The 15,892-nt window shown below is 46.8% G+C and overlaps 2 protein-coding genes and 1 pseudogene across 2 annotated transcripts; 1 reads left to right on the top strand and 2 right to left on the bottom strand.

The window, feature by feature from the left end:
- Window positions 1-2,232: 2,232 nt before the first annotated feature.
- On the bottom strand, window positions 2,233-5,133 carry LOC117216121. The gene is made up of 4 exons (XM_033462643.1): window positions 4,143-5,133; window positions 3,214-4,077; window positions 2,536-2,850; window positions 2,233-2,444 (listed from the first exon to the last, which is right to left on the bottom strand). Exons 1-4 carry the CDS (start codon window positions 5,131-5,133, stop codon window positions 2,233-2,235), a joined length of 2,382 nt encoding a protein of 793 aa, XP_033318534.1.
- An 804-nt stretch (window positions 5,134-5,937) lies between these two features.
- On the bottom strand, window positions 5,938-11,672 carry LOC117216120 (annotated as a pseudogene).
- Window positions 11,673-15,079: 3,407 nt separating this feature from the next.
- LOC117216119 lies at window positions 15,080-15,628 on the top strand (the record flags this gene model as incomplete). Its single annotated transcript, XM_033462642.1, has 1 exon — window positions 15,080-15,628. A coding segment is annotated over exon 1 (549 nt), but the record flags the coding sequence as incomplete, so codon positions are not given.
- Window positions 15,629-15,892: the final 264 nt, after the last annotated feature.

Genomic DNA, 15,892 nt, shown 5'->3' with positions numbered 1-15,892 from the left:
TCGCCTGACGCAGTCGCCAACTCCGTCTAGGAATTCTTCGAACGCTGCCCGTCCGCTGTTAGGTGACACGTACACCCCCACCACCATCATCCCTGCCCACTCGACCGTGGCATACCCGTTGCCGCGTTCCAGCAGGGCTCCGTGGGCGAACGCCCCGGGCGTTGATGTCCAGGTGACGGCAACCATTCCGTCCGTGTCTCCGACCCACTCCGGGGCATCCAGAACTCTGTATGGTTCCGCCACCACCGCTAGGGCGACCGTGCTCTCCCGGATGGTTTGGTGGAGCAGGTATTGTGCTCGCCTTGACCTTCCCAGGTTAGTCTGGAGGATGCGCATTCTCAATTCTTTGGTGTTCTTTCCTTGTTTGTGGCTTCCTCCGTGCCTACCTCCTTGTTCGCGCTCTTAGGGTCGCTTTGCGACGGGGAGCCTTTCGCGCTGCCTCTTGCAGCCTTTCTTCGAGGGGGCGCAGGCCGGTCCCCCCATCCTGTGCACCGACGGTGCTCCAAGCGCCTCGCAGAGCAGGCATTTCGGGCTCGCAGTAGTGCATGCTGTCGCCTGGTGCTCTGGTTCGCCGCATCTGAAGCACAGGTGCCCCTTGTCCTCCTTGGCGGTGCAGGTCTTCCCCGTGTGTCCTATCCCAAGGCACCTCTAGCACTGTAACGGTCTCCGTTCGATGGCTTCGACCAGCCTATGGCGACCTTTCCAGCCTGGGCCAGTTTCCTCACTGCACTGGCAGGGCCTCGTATCCATACGGTGCCAAGTCCGTTCCGGGCGGGGCGGATTTCTCTCAGCCGGATGTCCTCCGGCTTGCAGGCGCTCTCCCTCGCCAGGGTGTTCTGGATTTCCGCCTTGGTGGCCGCTATGTCTATCAGGGACACCCTTGCCTCCGCGGCTCGGAAGGGGGTCGCCACGCGGACCTCGTTCGGGTCCAGAGCCCGCGTCAGCTGTGCTGCGAGCGCTGCGGCCTTCTCCCTTCCCTGGTCCTCAGGGACCTCTAAGATGACACCTCCGGTGATGGTCTTCCGCATCCTCATCGTGTTGATGCCGAGATCGGTCAGGGAGACACTGTCCTTGGCCGCAGCCACCACTTCCGCGTAGGATTGGCTCGATTTGTCCGTCAGGGTGATTGTTACCGCTGACGTTCGCGGTGCGCGCGGGAGGGGCCCCCTGCCTCCCCCTCTTCGTGCGTTCTCCAATCCTCTCTCCGGAGTTTTCCTCTGGCCCTCCGCCCCTGTCTCGGGGATCAGCTTCGCCGGCTGCTTCTTCCCTGCCTCCTTCTTCATTCCTCTTCTTTTCCTTCCGACGGTCTGCCATTCGGTGACAGCCGTTCGGCCTCCCTTGAGCGCTGGGGCGCTTGGGGCTCCAGGCTCCATCCCTCTCGTGTTCGCGGCAGGGGCGACCTCCTTTCCTTCTCCTTTTTCTGTTCCCTGCAGTTGTTCCTCCAGTCGGTGCAGCAAGGACCTCATCTCCTCTACATGGTGCTCGACTGCAGCGAGACGCGCCCTGTAGCTGCTCTCATCCGCGGTGGGGCGCGAGGCCGGCTCTTTTCGGAGTGCCTCTACCGCCGCCTCCAGTGTTGCTATGCGTCCTTGCGCTATAGCGAGTACGTCGGTGACAGGGTCCGTTCTCCTCACTATCTCTGTCACGGCCGCGGTGATGGTTCTCGCCGCCTCCTTCAGGGTTTTCCCCTGCGTGCCCTTGTGGCTGCGGGGTGCCTGGGCAGCCTTGGCCACCTCGGCGGCCCGGCGAATCAGTTTGGCTCCTATGTCCGCCGTTGTGGCTGTTCTCATTTCTTCAGCCGGGTCCGCGGGGAGTTCGGGGGATTCGTTGGCCTTCTTTCTCTTCGCTCGGGGTGCTTCTCTGGCGGGGGTTTCCTCCTCCTCTGTTGTTTCCTCATATTCCCTCCTTGTACAGCGTGAAGCGGGAGGGTCCCTCCTTTGGCGGCATCGCCTTCGTCACGCTCCAGGTGCTAACGTGCGGCGGCTCCGCAGCCAGTTCCGTTTCCCTCCGTCCCCTAGCGTTTTCCTCTACCTCCTTCTCTTTCGCCATGGTTGCGTCCGTTTCCCCGTTGGGCAGGAAATGTCGCTCGGTCAGCACTTGCCACTCTGCCAGTTGCTGTCACTTTCAAGTGGCCCGCGCAACGCGCTTCGGCGCACGCGCCAATATGGCTGCGTCTGGGTAGTTCCTCAGGTAGCCCGTGTAGCGGCGCTGTTGTCACGCGTCCTAATATGGCTACTCCACCGTCCTAACCTCACACTTGGTATGTTTTGCTTTAACTCCTCCTTGTCCAAGCCGGACTACCCGCATCCACACCCGTTTTGCGCTCACAGGCACTAGTCCTCCATTCTGGTTACCTCCCTTGCCCAGGCTCTCCAGTTTGCCGGAGATTTCGATTACGCTCGCAGCTCCGTCCTCTCTACGTCTGCCTCCCATGTATCCCCAGCCTGTGTTGTAATGGATCAGATGATACTGGAGTCATAGACTCGATTTCAATGATAAGTGTATTTAAATTTTCGAATGTAAAGAGCTCGTTACCTGCGACACGCCTGAAATGTCGTTTGAAGGTCTTCACTGCAGCTTCCCATAGCCCTCCGAAGTGAGGTGAGTTGGGAGGAATGAAGAGCCATTCGATCCGTCGGTCGGCTAAAAAGGACTGAACCTTTACCTTATGATCGTCGGATTGCAGGAGATTTCGGAGCTCTCGTAATTCATTGTTGGCGCCAACGAAGTTGGTACCGTTGTCGGAGTAAATTGTCACACAGAATCCTCGGCGAGCGATGAATCTTCGCAGAGCAGCAATGAAGGCCTCGCTAGTGAGGTCGCTGACCAGCTCGATGTGGACTGCTTTGACTGCAAGACATATAAAGATTGCTACATATACCTTAGTTTTGCGTCGGTTGCGATCCTTTCGTTCTTTGATGTAAAACGGTCCGCAATAATCTATTCCGACGTTGGTAAACGGTCGAGATTCCGTTATCCGTGCAGCTGGGAGGTCGCCCATTACGTAATCCACTGGAGGTGGAGTAGCTCGGCAGCAACGGACGCACTTCTTCAGCGTGCTCCAAACTTGACTACGGCCGTCGATAGGCCAATAAGATCTTCTTAAGGCGTATAAGGTAGCTTGAGTTCCGGAGTGGACATTGATGAGGTGTTCATGCTCGATTATGAGCGCTGTGACTTAGGATTTGGGTAGAATGAGTGGGTGTTTCTGACTGAACGGCATTGATGAGTGACTGAGTCGGCCTCCGACTCGCAACATCCCGTCTTTGTCGAGAAATGGATTGAGTCGTTGCAGCTTCCCCTTCACTGCAGAATTTCGATCTGTTCGGAGAGTGCGGATTTCATCTGAAAAATAACAGAGTTGTAACAGTTTGATCAATTTGTTATGCGCATTGGTTAAATCATGTGTGGTTGGAGGTCTCCCTCGATCCTGTTTTTGTCTCCATCGGAGGCAACGAGTGGTAGTTCTAATCAGCTTGGGCCAAGAAGAAAATCTCTCCAGTAGACTGTGGTCAGCGGGAGTCACGGCCAGACATGTTGCTTTCTTCTGCTCTGATATTTCAGTTAATGGTACTGGGTTCCACGTCGGCCAGTATCTTTCTGGTTGTTGGAGCCATTCCGGACCATGTTGCCAAATGGTTGGTCGCAGGAAATCTTCGGGTGATTGGCCTCGAGATATGAGATCTGCAGGGTTATCGGCAGTGGGAATGTGACGCCAATCTGAGGTGTGAGTCTTCTGCTGAATTTCTGTCACACGATTAGCGACAAAGGTTTTCAGCGTATGGGGTGATGTATTGATCCAATGAAGTACGATTGTAGAATCCGTCCAGTAAACAGTCCGAGAAATGTTGCTAGGTAAAGCTTGAAGGACTGTGGTGGCCAATGATGCGAGAAGAAGTGCTCCACTCAGTTCCAGCCTTGGAATGGTTTGTGATTTCAGTGGAGCCACCTTTGATTTTGCAGTGAGGAGTCGTGTCCAGACATGACCATCCGGAGTGATGATGCGAAGGTAAACGCATGCCCCATAAGCCCTTTCGCTAGCGTCACAGAACCCGTGTAATTCATTTCCGCTGCAGCCTTGATTATCGTTTTACGTGGAAACTTCACGTTATTCAATAATGGCAGCTGTGCATAATATTTGCTCCATTCCGTGTGCACGTCAGCTGGTAGAGATTCGTCCCAATCAATTTTTAAAGTCCAGAGTCGTTGGAGCAGCATCTTAGCTCGGACGATCACTGGTGCCAATAATCCGAGGGGGTCGTAGATCTTGGCGATTTCGGAGCTGATTGTTCTCTTCGTGATTCGAGAGGCGGTGGAATTAATTTTTACGGAATATAGGATCGAATCGTCAAAGGAATTCCAAACCACACCCAGAGTTTTGAAGGTTTGCGATTCGCCTAGTAGCAGCTTGTCGTTTATGTCCTGCTCGGAAAGTCCTCGTAGCAGTTCCCGGTCGTTCGATGCCCATTTTCGAATGTTTAAGCCGGCTAGTTTAAGCAGTTCCGTGAGCTCCGTTCTCAATGATCGTGCCTCGACCTTTCTATCAACTCCAGTGAGAACATCGTCGACGTAGAAGTCTCGCTGTAAGACCGTCGCCGCTCGTGGGTACCGATGTCCCCCGTCGTCCGCCAGTTGTTTGAGGCACCGAATGGCTAGATCAGGGGCCGCTGACAGCCCGAATGTCACTGTATTAAGTTGATAGGTGTCAACTTCTCCATCAGAATTGCGCCACAAAATTTGTTGAAATTTTCGATCCTCTGGACGCACAAGAAATTGTCGATACATCTTTTCGACATCGCCTGTAATGACGTATTGATGAGAACGAAATCTTAGAAGGATGAAGAATAAGTCATCTTGTAGTTTCGGTCCCGTATGAAGTACGTCGTTTAATGAAACTCCGGTGGTGGTTGGTGCAGATCCGTCAAACACAACTCGGAGTTTTGTAGTTTGGCTGGACTCTTTGATCACACCGTGATGTGGCAGAAAATATCCGTCGTCCGTGCAGTTGTCCGTGGTAATCTTCGTCATGTGTCCTAATTCCACATATTCTTGTATCACGGCGCGATAGTCGGCTTCGAATCGTTTGTCTCGTTGGAATCGACGACAGAGGGAAATGAGTCGCTTCATCGCCATTGTCTTAGAGAATCCAAGCGAAGGAGTTGTTTCGTTGAATGGGAGAGCGACCATGTATCGCCCTTCGTTGGTGCGTTGAACGTGATTTCGAAAGTGTTCTTCGCACTGTCGTTCCGCTTCCGAAATGTGTGCAGTGGGCGTTCATTCGTCGATTTCCCAAAAACGGGCGAGGTCCGCCTGTAAAGCCGCCGTGGAGGCGTGAAATGCGAGTGCTGATGATTGCGAGGTTGGGCTCTCCCCGATGACCCATCCGAATCGCGTTTTTTGCAGACGCAAGTCGGGCCCGTTTGCTTGACTGATGTCAAGTTGGCCGACACAGAGTGATGCTAGCGTTGGTCCGGCGCTCAACAATATTTCGATCGGCGCAAGCCTATGGAATCTTGGATCGGCTAGTTGGAGATTCCTCGGTATATGTATTATTGAGCGATCTACGGGTTGATCTGGGACCCAAGGCGATATTGTCGGTATGATTAGGAACGTCAAGGTGCGTTCGTATGTGCCGTCGATGGAGGTGATCGTGGCCGTGATGTAACGTTTCGAGGTTGTCGATAACGTGTTGAGTGTTCCGATTGGGACCTAACATTTCCGTTGGTTAAGTATTAGCGAATCAGCGAGTTTTTCGGTGATAAAGTTCATGCTAGAGCCGGTGTCTAGCAGAGCTCTACAACGGAATGGTTGAACTTTATTGTTCAATAGGTTGACCTGCGCTGTGACTAACAAATCGTGCTGCAGTGGTTCACAAGGAAGCGAGATCAATGAGTCCGTTTTCTGTGGTTCGGTCCCTCACAAGGTCGTTTGATGACGTCATTGTTTTCCTTGTCGTCTAGGACTGGACGATATATTTGATCCCGATGCCGTCGTTCGCGATAACCGAGATTCAGGTTTCGGAGATGTTCGCGGAGACGATCGGGGAGACGATCGGGGAGACGATCGGGGAGACGTGGATGCGCGTCTCGAACGATGTGACTATCGCGGGGTCGGTGATCGACCGTTGGATGATCGATCGCTCGATGATCGACCGCTCGATGACCGGCTTACACGTGGTCGTGATTTGCTATGACCATGGTCTTGATGTAGGTATGTATGGTGTCGCTGCTTGCAGATGCGACATGAACCGGCGGAGCAATGAGTAATAGCGTGTCCCTTACCTAAACAATTGGTACATAGAGACGCCCTCTTGGCGATTTCAAGGCGTTTTTTAGGCGACTTCGCTTTGAAGACATCACAATTCCATAATTCGTGTTGTCCTTGACAATTCGGACACACCAACGTATTATGTGTACTTGTGAATGCGTAACTTCGCGGTGCGTTCGGTCGCTGACGTTTGTGTTGATCGGACTCCCTTTTTATCACGGTTGATGCAGAGCTTGTCCTGTCGCCGTTCGTCCGTGTTTTCAGAAAGTCTACCAGATGCCTATATGACGGCATTTTCTTGTCCGGCAATGTGCGCTGCCATTTGCGAATGATGGCTGAGGGTAGCTTCGACGTGAATAATTTTATAAGAGCGACATTTGAGGTAACTGGTTCACCGAGTTTTTCTAACGCTTGGAGGTTTACCTTGACCGTCTCAAGAAAATCATCTATCGCTTCGGGTGTCTCTTTGGTTATTTTCGGATAATCAAAAATCAAGTCCCAGTAGCGCATGCAGACTTGACGGTGGCAGTCGAATTTTTCCTTCTGAACGTCAATAGCGATCGAATAATTTAACTCGGTGACATCTAACGATTGTATGCTTCGCGCGGCCTTTCCGGTCAAAGAGGATCGTAGGTAGTGGAATTTCTGCACGGGTGTAAGTCGCTCGCTTCGATCGATAGTGGATAAGAAGGAGTCGCATGTCTAATATTTCGATTAGTTGCTCTACTTGCGGTAGTTCGCCATTCTGGATCATCTAGACTCAACAAAGATGCGTTCCATTTATCCATGCCTTAAAAAGCTCTGTAGCGTCAAAAGAGTTAGAATTTGCTGCAAACCATGTTGTTGTTTTGCTTCGGAATATCAAGAGGTATTGTAAGGAATTATAAGCTCCGGGCAAAACAATGGCGCCGCTACATGTATCCGTAAGACAAGACGAATTTGTATCTTTTGACCTCCTTCTGACGATTATGACTTAACGAACGTGATCGCAAACGATTCAGTATAAACTGTGACTAAACGTCTGTATAGATATCGTTTTGCGACAAGATCTGTTTTAAATACACTAACGAGTACACATATTGGTAGTCTCATTATTCTATCCCGTACAGCTCTTATTAAGGAAGATAGACGCCTGTGACAGTATTCAGCATGGCCAACTTTGAACAGGGCATATTGATAAGCCAGAGTAACTCACATACAAATTTTTTTTTTTTTTTTTTACGTGGAGAAATCCTCATGGACACTCCGCTGTTGCAGTGCTTGCGTAACAGCAGAGTAGTGTCGGACTCTTACCGACTAAAACTCCACGATGACCACCCGACGCGTATGACAGGGATGCTCCAGGATTCTCTTATGAATTAACTTCAGTTGCACCCCCTTCACGCGTTCTCTAGTTCTAGCCAGTCCTAATATTTCCTGAATATTGAATTGGCGTTAGGGGGGGCCATTACCCCTAGCGAAGTCTCTCCTTATTGATATTCAGTGGAGGCTTGTCTTGTGTGCTTCGACAACTCGCATACAACCTGGTGGTACAAGCTATGAAAACACTTTTCGGGACATGAGAAGACACATTAGCACAGATAACGTACAAAAGGTATTAGAGCCCACCAAATAAGATTTGCTACAATTTGCTGTAGTTCGTCACAATAAGCCTATGAGTATCGCGTGTCAGATGATTTTCGAATTAGTTGATGCTTGGATGTTCAAGATACGGAAGCGCGGAGTGATGAGACGTTTATGTACAACTTGATCATGGTGCAACCCATTCGTCAGCCAGAAAACTTCGTGCACGATTTTCTAAAAAGAAAGACATTTCCCCCCTTCTTTATGCCGTATCAGTCCTCTCTCGTCGCTCCTTATCTCATGCAGAGACAGGCCAAATAATGTTGCCGGTGAAGGCCAACAGCCTGGGTACATGTACGGGTCTCTTGCCTGCAACATAATTTCGTTATGTGTAGTATGCGGGGCAGAAAAGCACTTTTGCCATTAATATGAACTAGAAGATTGCAGAAAAACTGTACACGTTTTCCAAATTTTATTAATTTCATTTCATTTCTTAAAGTCTACAAAACTGTTAATCAACATTAAGCAAATATACAAAATCTTGACGTACAGAATAATGGAGCGAATATTAGAAACGATACTACTAAATCTACAAGCTAAAATGTACTATACAAATTTTCTTCAAACTATAAAACATACAAAGTAAATATTTCTGAAAATAAAAAATATCGGATCAACCACTCTTCGAACATACCTCGAACGCTCATTATTACGTATATTACCAAACCAATACATATAATATAATATATAAACCAAACCAATGAACGGCGCAGAGACTGGAGAACATGGGGTCCTCGAGCGTGCAGTACGCTTCAGCATCGCTGCAAACACCAACTCCCTCCGCTTGTCCCAATGCCATCTCGTACGGTGAGACTGCAAACAAAAAATATCCATATATACATCAAGATAGTAATGCGATTTCTATTCTTGCAGCACCGACGTAATACACGGTGCTCCGTAATCGCTCGAGATTCCATTTAGTTGTTGAAATCTCTACGCATTTGGTAGATAAAACGATGCGAGAAATCCTCTTGTCACAGTTAGGTCTTCCAAACCTGATCGCTTGCATTTTTCCCGCAACTTCAGCGTCGTAACGCTACTTTTATTTCTGCCAACTTAGACACGACATCGTCTAAACTGCCCACTTCAGGACACGATGGCTCCTCCCGGGGATTCTGTTGAGACGATTCCGGATTTTCCGTGTCCTCACCATTGTAGAGTTCATAATTTGTATAGTTTAACTTCTTCTTCTATCATTGTTTTTTTAAATTTCTGCCATTTTGAAGCTGCTGATAATCGCCGGATGCGTAAATCATTTTTAGCTTTGGAAAGAGCGCACGTCAGCACTGCTTCAATCCGTAAATCGCGTCTGCGCTTTCGGCGACACTTTGATCTTTTGCGGCGAACTTCGTCAATCCAAGTTAGTAACCGTTCAGTTTCTGGCTTGTCGGCGTTAGTTTTTGAAAGTCCCTTCTTTGTCCTCGCCATGCTTTCTCAACTATTTCACCTAATTATTGAATAAGTAAAAAGTGTACCAGCCTGTATCCAACTCGTGTTTGATGTAGATTCACACAACTTCACACAAAGGATTTGAAACCACCGAGCAAAACACCCTCCTCACAGCACAGTCGTAAGATGACTAAGGGAAGTCTACGCTGCGCGTCTGAAGTCCGCTTTTTATACCCCCTCCCCTGTCTTTATGACGTAGTCTTACGCGCGAAAATGGAAACTAGTTCCGTGTAAAATCTTACGTTGGCCTGACATTCTAAGAATTTTTGAAAAATACTTTAATCCAATTAATTTTTAAATATATGTGCGACAATTTTAATGCTAAATTTTATATATTTTGTACATTATATTAAAATTCTTGATTTACAGGAAATAATCAATAGCGTATGAAGGTGTACTGCACGTATTATTTGGCACGGACATTAATGTTGATGCAAAAATAATTATTCCAATTATTTTAAGTTACACACATAATAGATAAAGTAGGCTGTAGACTATGAAATTCGTATGAAACAAGCAGAGAATAGTAACTATATAAATGTATATGTATATGGAACATAAATCTTGTAAAAATAATATATTAAATTACATTCAAATCAAATATATGAACAAGATCTATTGACTTTTAATTATTTTCTTGAAGCACTAGTATCAAAAAAATTGCGTCATTACGAATACAAAAACAATAACGTTGATATAAAAATGTCATCCCGAAACACAGTTTGACGTGATACAAGTGTGTTATTTTAATTTAAGCAGAAAATATCTAATCATATTTAACAATTTTGAAAAACATACCTCTACTAAACTATCATTATCTTTTCCTATACCATCGGCAAGGCCCTGTACAGCAAGCAGTTCAGCAGTTGTTAAAAAACTAGATAATTGTTCCCGAACCACATTTACTTCACCCTGATACATAAAATCAACCAATGCAGCCAAATCATCGAAATTTACATTACATTACGAGATAAAAATATGACCTTTTTCATCTTAATGTCTCCCAAAAACGGATTTAGCAGAAAGTATACGACATCTATAACGATCCAATTAGAAACTACCAGAGCATGTGTATTTTAAGCGGATCTTTAAACGTCGATTAAACGCGTTCTCTATCCAATCCTGGCTGAAACATAATTACTCACACTCCCAGTATCCCACCTCTAAGTCATTCCAATCAACGTACCATGTAAACACGAATCCAACGCGTTCCAGGAATAGAATCAACTGTCTGTAGTTGTTTAGCTGTACACGACGAGTGTAATTTTTTCGGGTACTCCTCCAGTACAAAACAGACACCCAAACGACAATATTTCAACACAAAAATATTTAAAACAATAGTTATAAAAGCATGATACTTAATACCGCGCTTGACATCAGGTATAAGCAAAAATAAATTTCTTCAAACAAATTTCAAGTTAAATCTTTAGCTTGTGTAATTATATCAAACTTGCTCAATTAACAACGAGCAATTTCCATCGTGTTTTGACAACTGACTCATCGATGATGTTTTTCCTTGGAATTGAAAAAGGAATGTGCATAATTTTGTCCTCCGTCCACACTCAAAATACTATCTACATGCTATAATTAGGGATTCAATTTTATAATACGTTGCCTCACTTTCCATCACTGCTTTCCTACTATCAGTCACGTGAACTGTAATATAAACCAGTCTTTTATTTCCAATACCATTCTGCATACCATTTATCAAGAACAATACATTTTATTTGTTAATGTAATAAGATGCGAAGTTCCTCATTTGTCCTAACATCAATCAATGGATAAGTGAATTGAAATCTGTAAATATAAGTATCTAGTAATACGACTTCCGAACCGACGTAATTTGTTACGTCGCGTAACACTCTACCTAGCCCAGGCCACACACCGTGGGCAAGATGGCAACCAGATGTCTTCGGATACTCACTGCGTACGCTCAATAGTCTCAAGTACCTTCCATAAATCTCAGTAATTTCCTGGTCGAGGTCCTTCAAACTGAACAAACGTCTGTTTCCGAAGCATTTCTAAAGACCTTAGTCTACTACGGCTTGACAAGGGAAGTTTTTCTCAAGTATGATGCAACTTTCCTTCCACTAACCACTTTCTCTCGAGGGCGGTTAAGACCCTTCGATTAACCAATTAACAACGAAGCCTATTTCCCTCACTCTCTTTACTAAAATCGTCACCAACAAATCCGATGGCCCCGTGGGCTAGACACACCCACCCTTAGCTTTCCTCCGTCACAGCATCCTCTCCGAACCACACTGATTTTACATCCTTCGAACTGTCAACATCCTTTGACCGGGAATACACCCGTAGATCAGTCACTCACTCATCTCGTACATACGCACCAGCGTAACTGTCTTCTTTACAAGTTGTCAGAATAAACGGTGATATATAACTTACTATACTGTTTCATATTCATTTAACCACCTCTGTTATCTTAACCGAAACAGGGGGAACGACGATTTCGCGGCGTCGATTATCCAAATCGTAGCGAGAACTTACGCCTCTCGCTGACGCGTTTTCCTCGCGACCGCGTCTCTCCGCCAAGAGTCGTAACATTTGGTCCTTCGAGCCGGATTCAGGGTCAAGTGAAAAGTGCACACCAGTGACACCCACTATCACACAGTGCCACGTGAATCCAACACAACCAGCAGCGGAAGCGTTACCACCCCAGCGAGGTCAGTAACGTCAAGGGCCGTCACCTTCGAAGAGGTATAATCCGGTGGTTGAAACGCAACCACACAGCCTCCTGCCGCAACTGGACAATCGTCGACAGAAGTAAGTTATAACCACTCCATTCTCAATTATATAACAAATAATGACAACCGGAAACGAACTTGCCGCCTTGCGTCGACGCCGGGGCCAATATACCGGCCACTTTACACGCTTATCAAAAAAACTGGACGTAATCGAACAATCCGGCTGTCCGCGAGAGGCCAAGTTTATCCAAATCAAAAATCGTCTGGAAATCTATGAGACGGAACTCCGCGTCATTTAAAACGAGATTGTGAGCATAGACGAGGAAGCGAGCGAGCGCGGCCTTGAAATAGCAGACGAGTACAAAAAATTAGTACTCCGAGTAACCAATCAGTTAAACCACATACGACTAACTACGACGTCACAATCGACCAACGACGAATCAGCTGCCGGTCGCGAGACTGCTTCGCTTAAATTACCGGAGAATCATTTTCCGGGACATAATGCGATGACGCCACCTTCGCCATTGCCACAAGGGCCCACGGATAAAGTACCCACCATGGCGAATTCACAACCACCAGAATATAGCAGCAACACGTCTATCAGTTTCCTGGGAAACAATAATAATCTAAACAGCAACGCTATTCAGACTCCGCCGACGGAGAAGATCGCATCGACTCGAACGCCGATCGCGTCGCGAGTCACGCGTAGCTCATTGCATGACACCTGCAGCTCATCACCTACACGCGACTTGACGACAACCAAGTTCGCGTCCGCATTATCTCGACCGTCCTACCCAAGGACACTATTAGGGAAGTGATACATTTACACTGTACATGAGAGTGTGTGCGTATGGGTCAGAGGGCGTCCAGGTCTTAGTTGAGACAAAAGACTGCCGTTAGAAGATTCTGGATAGTCGGTTGGCGACAAGCGTGCGTGCAAGACGTTCTTCAGAGTGTAATATAGATGTATAGCTGTTGTGTGTGAAATATAGTCAATTATTTGTATTTCCAAATCCTCGAATTTCCTTAACATGGTAGCAGAGCGTGGTTACTAGTTTTGCAAGATATGTAGTGCGTGGTTACGATCTTGCGAGTGAGTTTTCAGTAAAGAAAAAAAAACTGTCAGAGGAAAAATATACTTCGAGCACGTAGGAACGCTTGAGTAAGAAAAGAAAAAAAAAGAAGAATCAATTAAAATGGAGAGATCGGAAATCATGATACCTATATTCGATGGTGAGGATTATGGAATGTGGAAGCAAAGAATCACGATGTTTCTCAAATATAAGGAATGCGAGGTTGTTACAACTAGAATGAAGAACGAAAGAGACGATGAAGACTGGGACAAAAAGGATTTGAAGGCGATAAATATAATTTATAGTGCAATATCGAACAGACAATTGGAGTATGTTAGGGAAGGAAAAACGGCGTATGATATAATAAAAAGGTTCGATGAAATGTACTTGAAAGTGTCGACGGCACTGCAGATCGTATGCAGAAGGAGATTGGAAAACATAAGACTGGAGAACTACAGTGATTCAGCATCATTCTTTAACGATTTCGAAAAATTAATAAACGAATTAAAAAGTGCGGGCGCACAAGTAAGTGAGAGGGAAATGCTGAATTACATGCTGAATACGTTACCCGAAGAATACAGCTACATAGCGGACATAATAGACGCATTGAAAGAAGAGAATCAAACGGTAGCGTATGTGAAAAATAAAATAGAAATAGCAGAGAAGAAAAATAAATCCAATCGAGGAGAAAGGCAAACCAACGCCTTTTCTGCAAAAAAGGAAGGATGCTTCAGATGTGGAAGATTAGGACACTTTGCGAGAGAGTGTCAAAATGGCGTCCAAGCGGGAAGCAGTAACGGCTATTGGCATGGGCCAACACGTGGTCGAAACAGAGGAAGAGGGAACAAAGGCAATACGAGCAGGGGACGTGGAAACTTTCATCGTCAATCAACAACCGGCACGGGCGAGCATGGAAACTCAAGAGCAGGCATATGGATAGCAACGGCGCACGCAGCAAACAGCAGTGAGACGAATGAAATAAGTAAGAACGAAATAGTGTGGCTATTAGATAGCGGTTGTACCGATCACATAATTAATGATATCAATTATTTTGATAAATCCATCGACCTAAAAGAACCGGTAAATATATATTTAGGCGATAATAGACCGATAAAAGCGACAAAAGTTGGGAATGTTATAAGTTATTTTGAAGCATTCGGAAAACAAAATAAAATAAATATGAGGAAAGTATTTTACGCGAAAGAAATGTCCGCAAATTTGATTAGTTTAGGTAAACTAACAGACAATAAGAATACGGTTATTTCCAAAGGAAATATTGCGAAAGTAATAGATGAGGATAATAAACTTACAGCTGTAGCGTTCAAAGAGAATGGGACATATAGAATAAAAAGTATTGTGGCGGCACGGGCCACGGAACTTTTCAACGGCTCCGGATGCAAAGCGCGACGCCGCCAAAGTGCAACACCGACGTGCCCAATGTACCATCGATATCTTCACACTCTTTCCGCCGAATTCTCGGAAGAGCATACACGTGCCAGCACTGGCAGCACATCTAATGAATGCACGCTAGTGGGGGATATCGATGGGCTACGAAGGGAAGAATCTGCGCGATCCGAAACAAAAGCAGAGTCAGTCTGTCTTGCGCCATTAAATGTGTAACTCCTCGGTACTATTTGCATAGCAACGCGTCGAATGATCTCTCGGTGTCTATCGTTATTTGTTAGTTGTTACCTGTTGTCTGTTAAGTGTAATTGTTAGTTGTTAATTGTTAACTCTGATTGTTGATTAGTTCTAATTAAACTATTGTTCGTTAAAAACACCAAGAGTAGTTCCTTACGCACCTATCACCATACCACCTCAAACTGGTGACCCCGACGTGATTTAACGTGACATTTAGTGAAAGAGGTGACCGTGATAGTGCTATCGTTTTTAACCACCGATTTTGAGTGCACCGCGACGATGGAAAGTAATACACAGGGAACCATAGCCAGCCAGGTGATCAGCATGTCTCCACTGCTGCCCACGAACACGGCGGCATGGTTTGCCCTTCTGGAGAGACAATTCGAGGCAGCGCGAATTACGGAAGACACCATTAAGTACGTGACGCTGGCAAAATGCCTCAACGATCAACAGCTCCAGGACGTCGAAGACCTAATGACGAACCCTCCAGACATCGGACGCTACGAGAAATTAAAACATGCGCTCATTCGCAAATTATCCGATACGGACGCGACCCGGATAAAGAAGTTGGTGGAAAGCGAGGAGATGGGAGATAGAAAGCCATCCCAGTTTTACCAACACTTAAAAAAACTCTCCAGCCCCTCCACGCCCGATGATTTTACCCTCACGCTGTGGAGGAACCGATTACCCGCCCGCATCAGGCGTATCCTCGCGGCAGTCGACGATTCGGACCCAGAAAGGTTATTGCGGCAGGCGGACCTGATCGCTGAAGAATTCACGGAGGATTTTCAGCGCACCGCCCGGGTAACGGCAGTAATGGACCCACCAGCGCAAAACGCTGGAGTATACGAACCAATGGCCGCCGCAATCAATGTATTGAGAGAGCAAATATCACAGTTGCAGGCACAGATGAACGCGTTGAGCATGATTAATCATCGTCGACCACGATCACGATCACGCTCGCGTTCGCGATACCACCGACGTTCGCGCTCGCGAGATCGGCCACGGCAAGACGGTCTGTGTTTCTATCATGCAAAGTTCGGAGAACGCGCGAGGAGCTGTCGTTTCCCATGCACGTGGAAGTCGGGACACGAGACCAGCCGTCCGTAGACGCGGCAGACGACGACGGCCTGAGTT

The sequence above is a fragment of the Bombus bifarius genome, unplaced genomic scaffold (genome assembly GCF_011952205.1).
Source record: "Bombus bifarius isolate JDL3187 unplaced genomic scaffold, Bbif_JDL3187 scf7180000010176_frag, whole genome shotgun sequence".
In the NCBI taxonomy this organism is placed as follows: Eukaryota; Metazoa; Arthropoda; class Insecta; order Hymenoptera; family Apidae; genus Bombus; species Bombus bifarius.
This window is presented reverse-complemented; position numbering and strand designations above follow the sequence as displayed.

Coding starts and splice junctions, on each gene's coding strand:
- LOC117216121 (XM_033462643.1), bottom strand. CDS start 5,133: ATGGCGATGAAGCGACTCATTTCCCTCTGTCGTCGATTCCAACGAGAC. Junction 4,078..4,142: donor TGACGTGCACACGGAATGGA/GCAAATATTATG, acceptor ACGATAATCAAG/GCTGCAGCGGAAATGAATTA. Junction 2,445..2,535: donor ACATTTCAGGCGTGTCGCAG/GTAACGAGCTCT, acceptor ATTACAACACAG/GCTGGGGATACATGGGAGGC.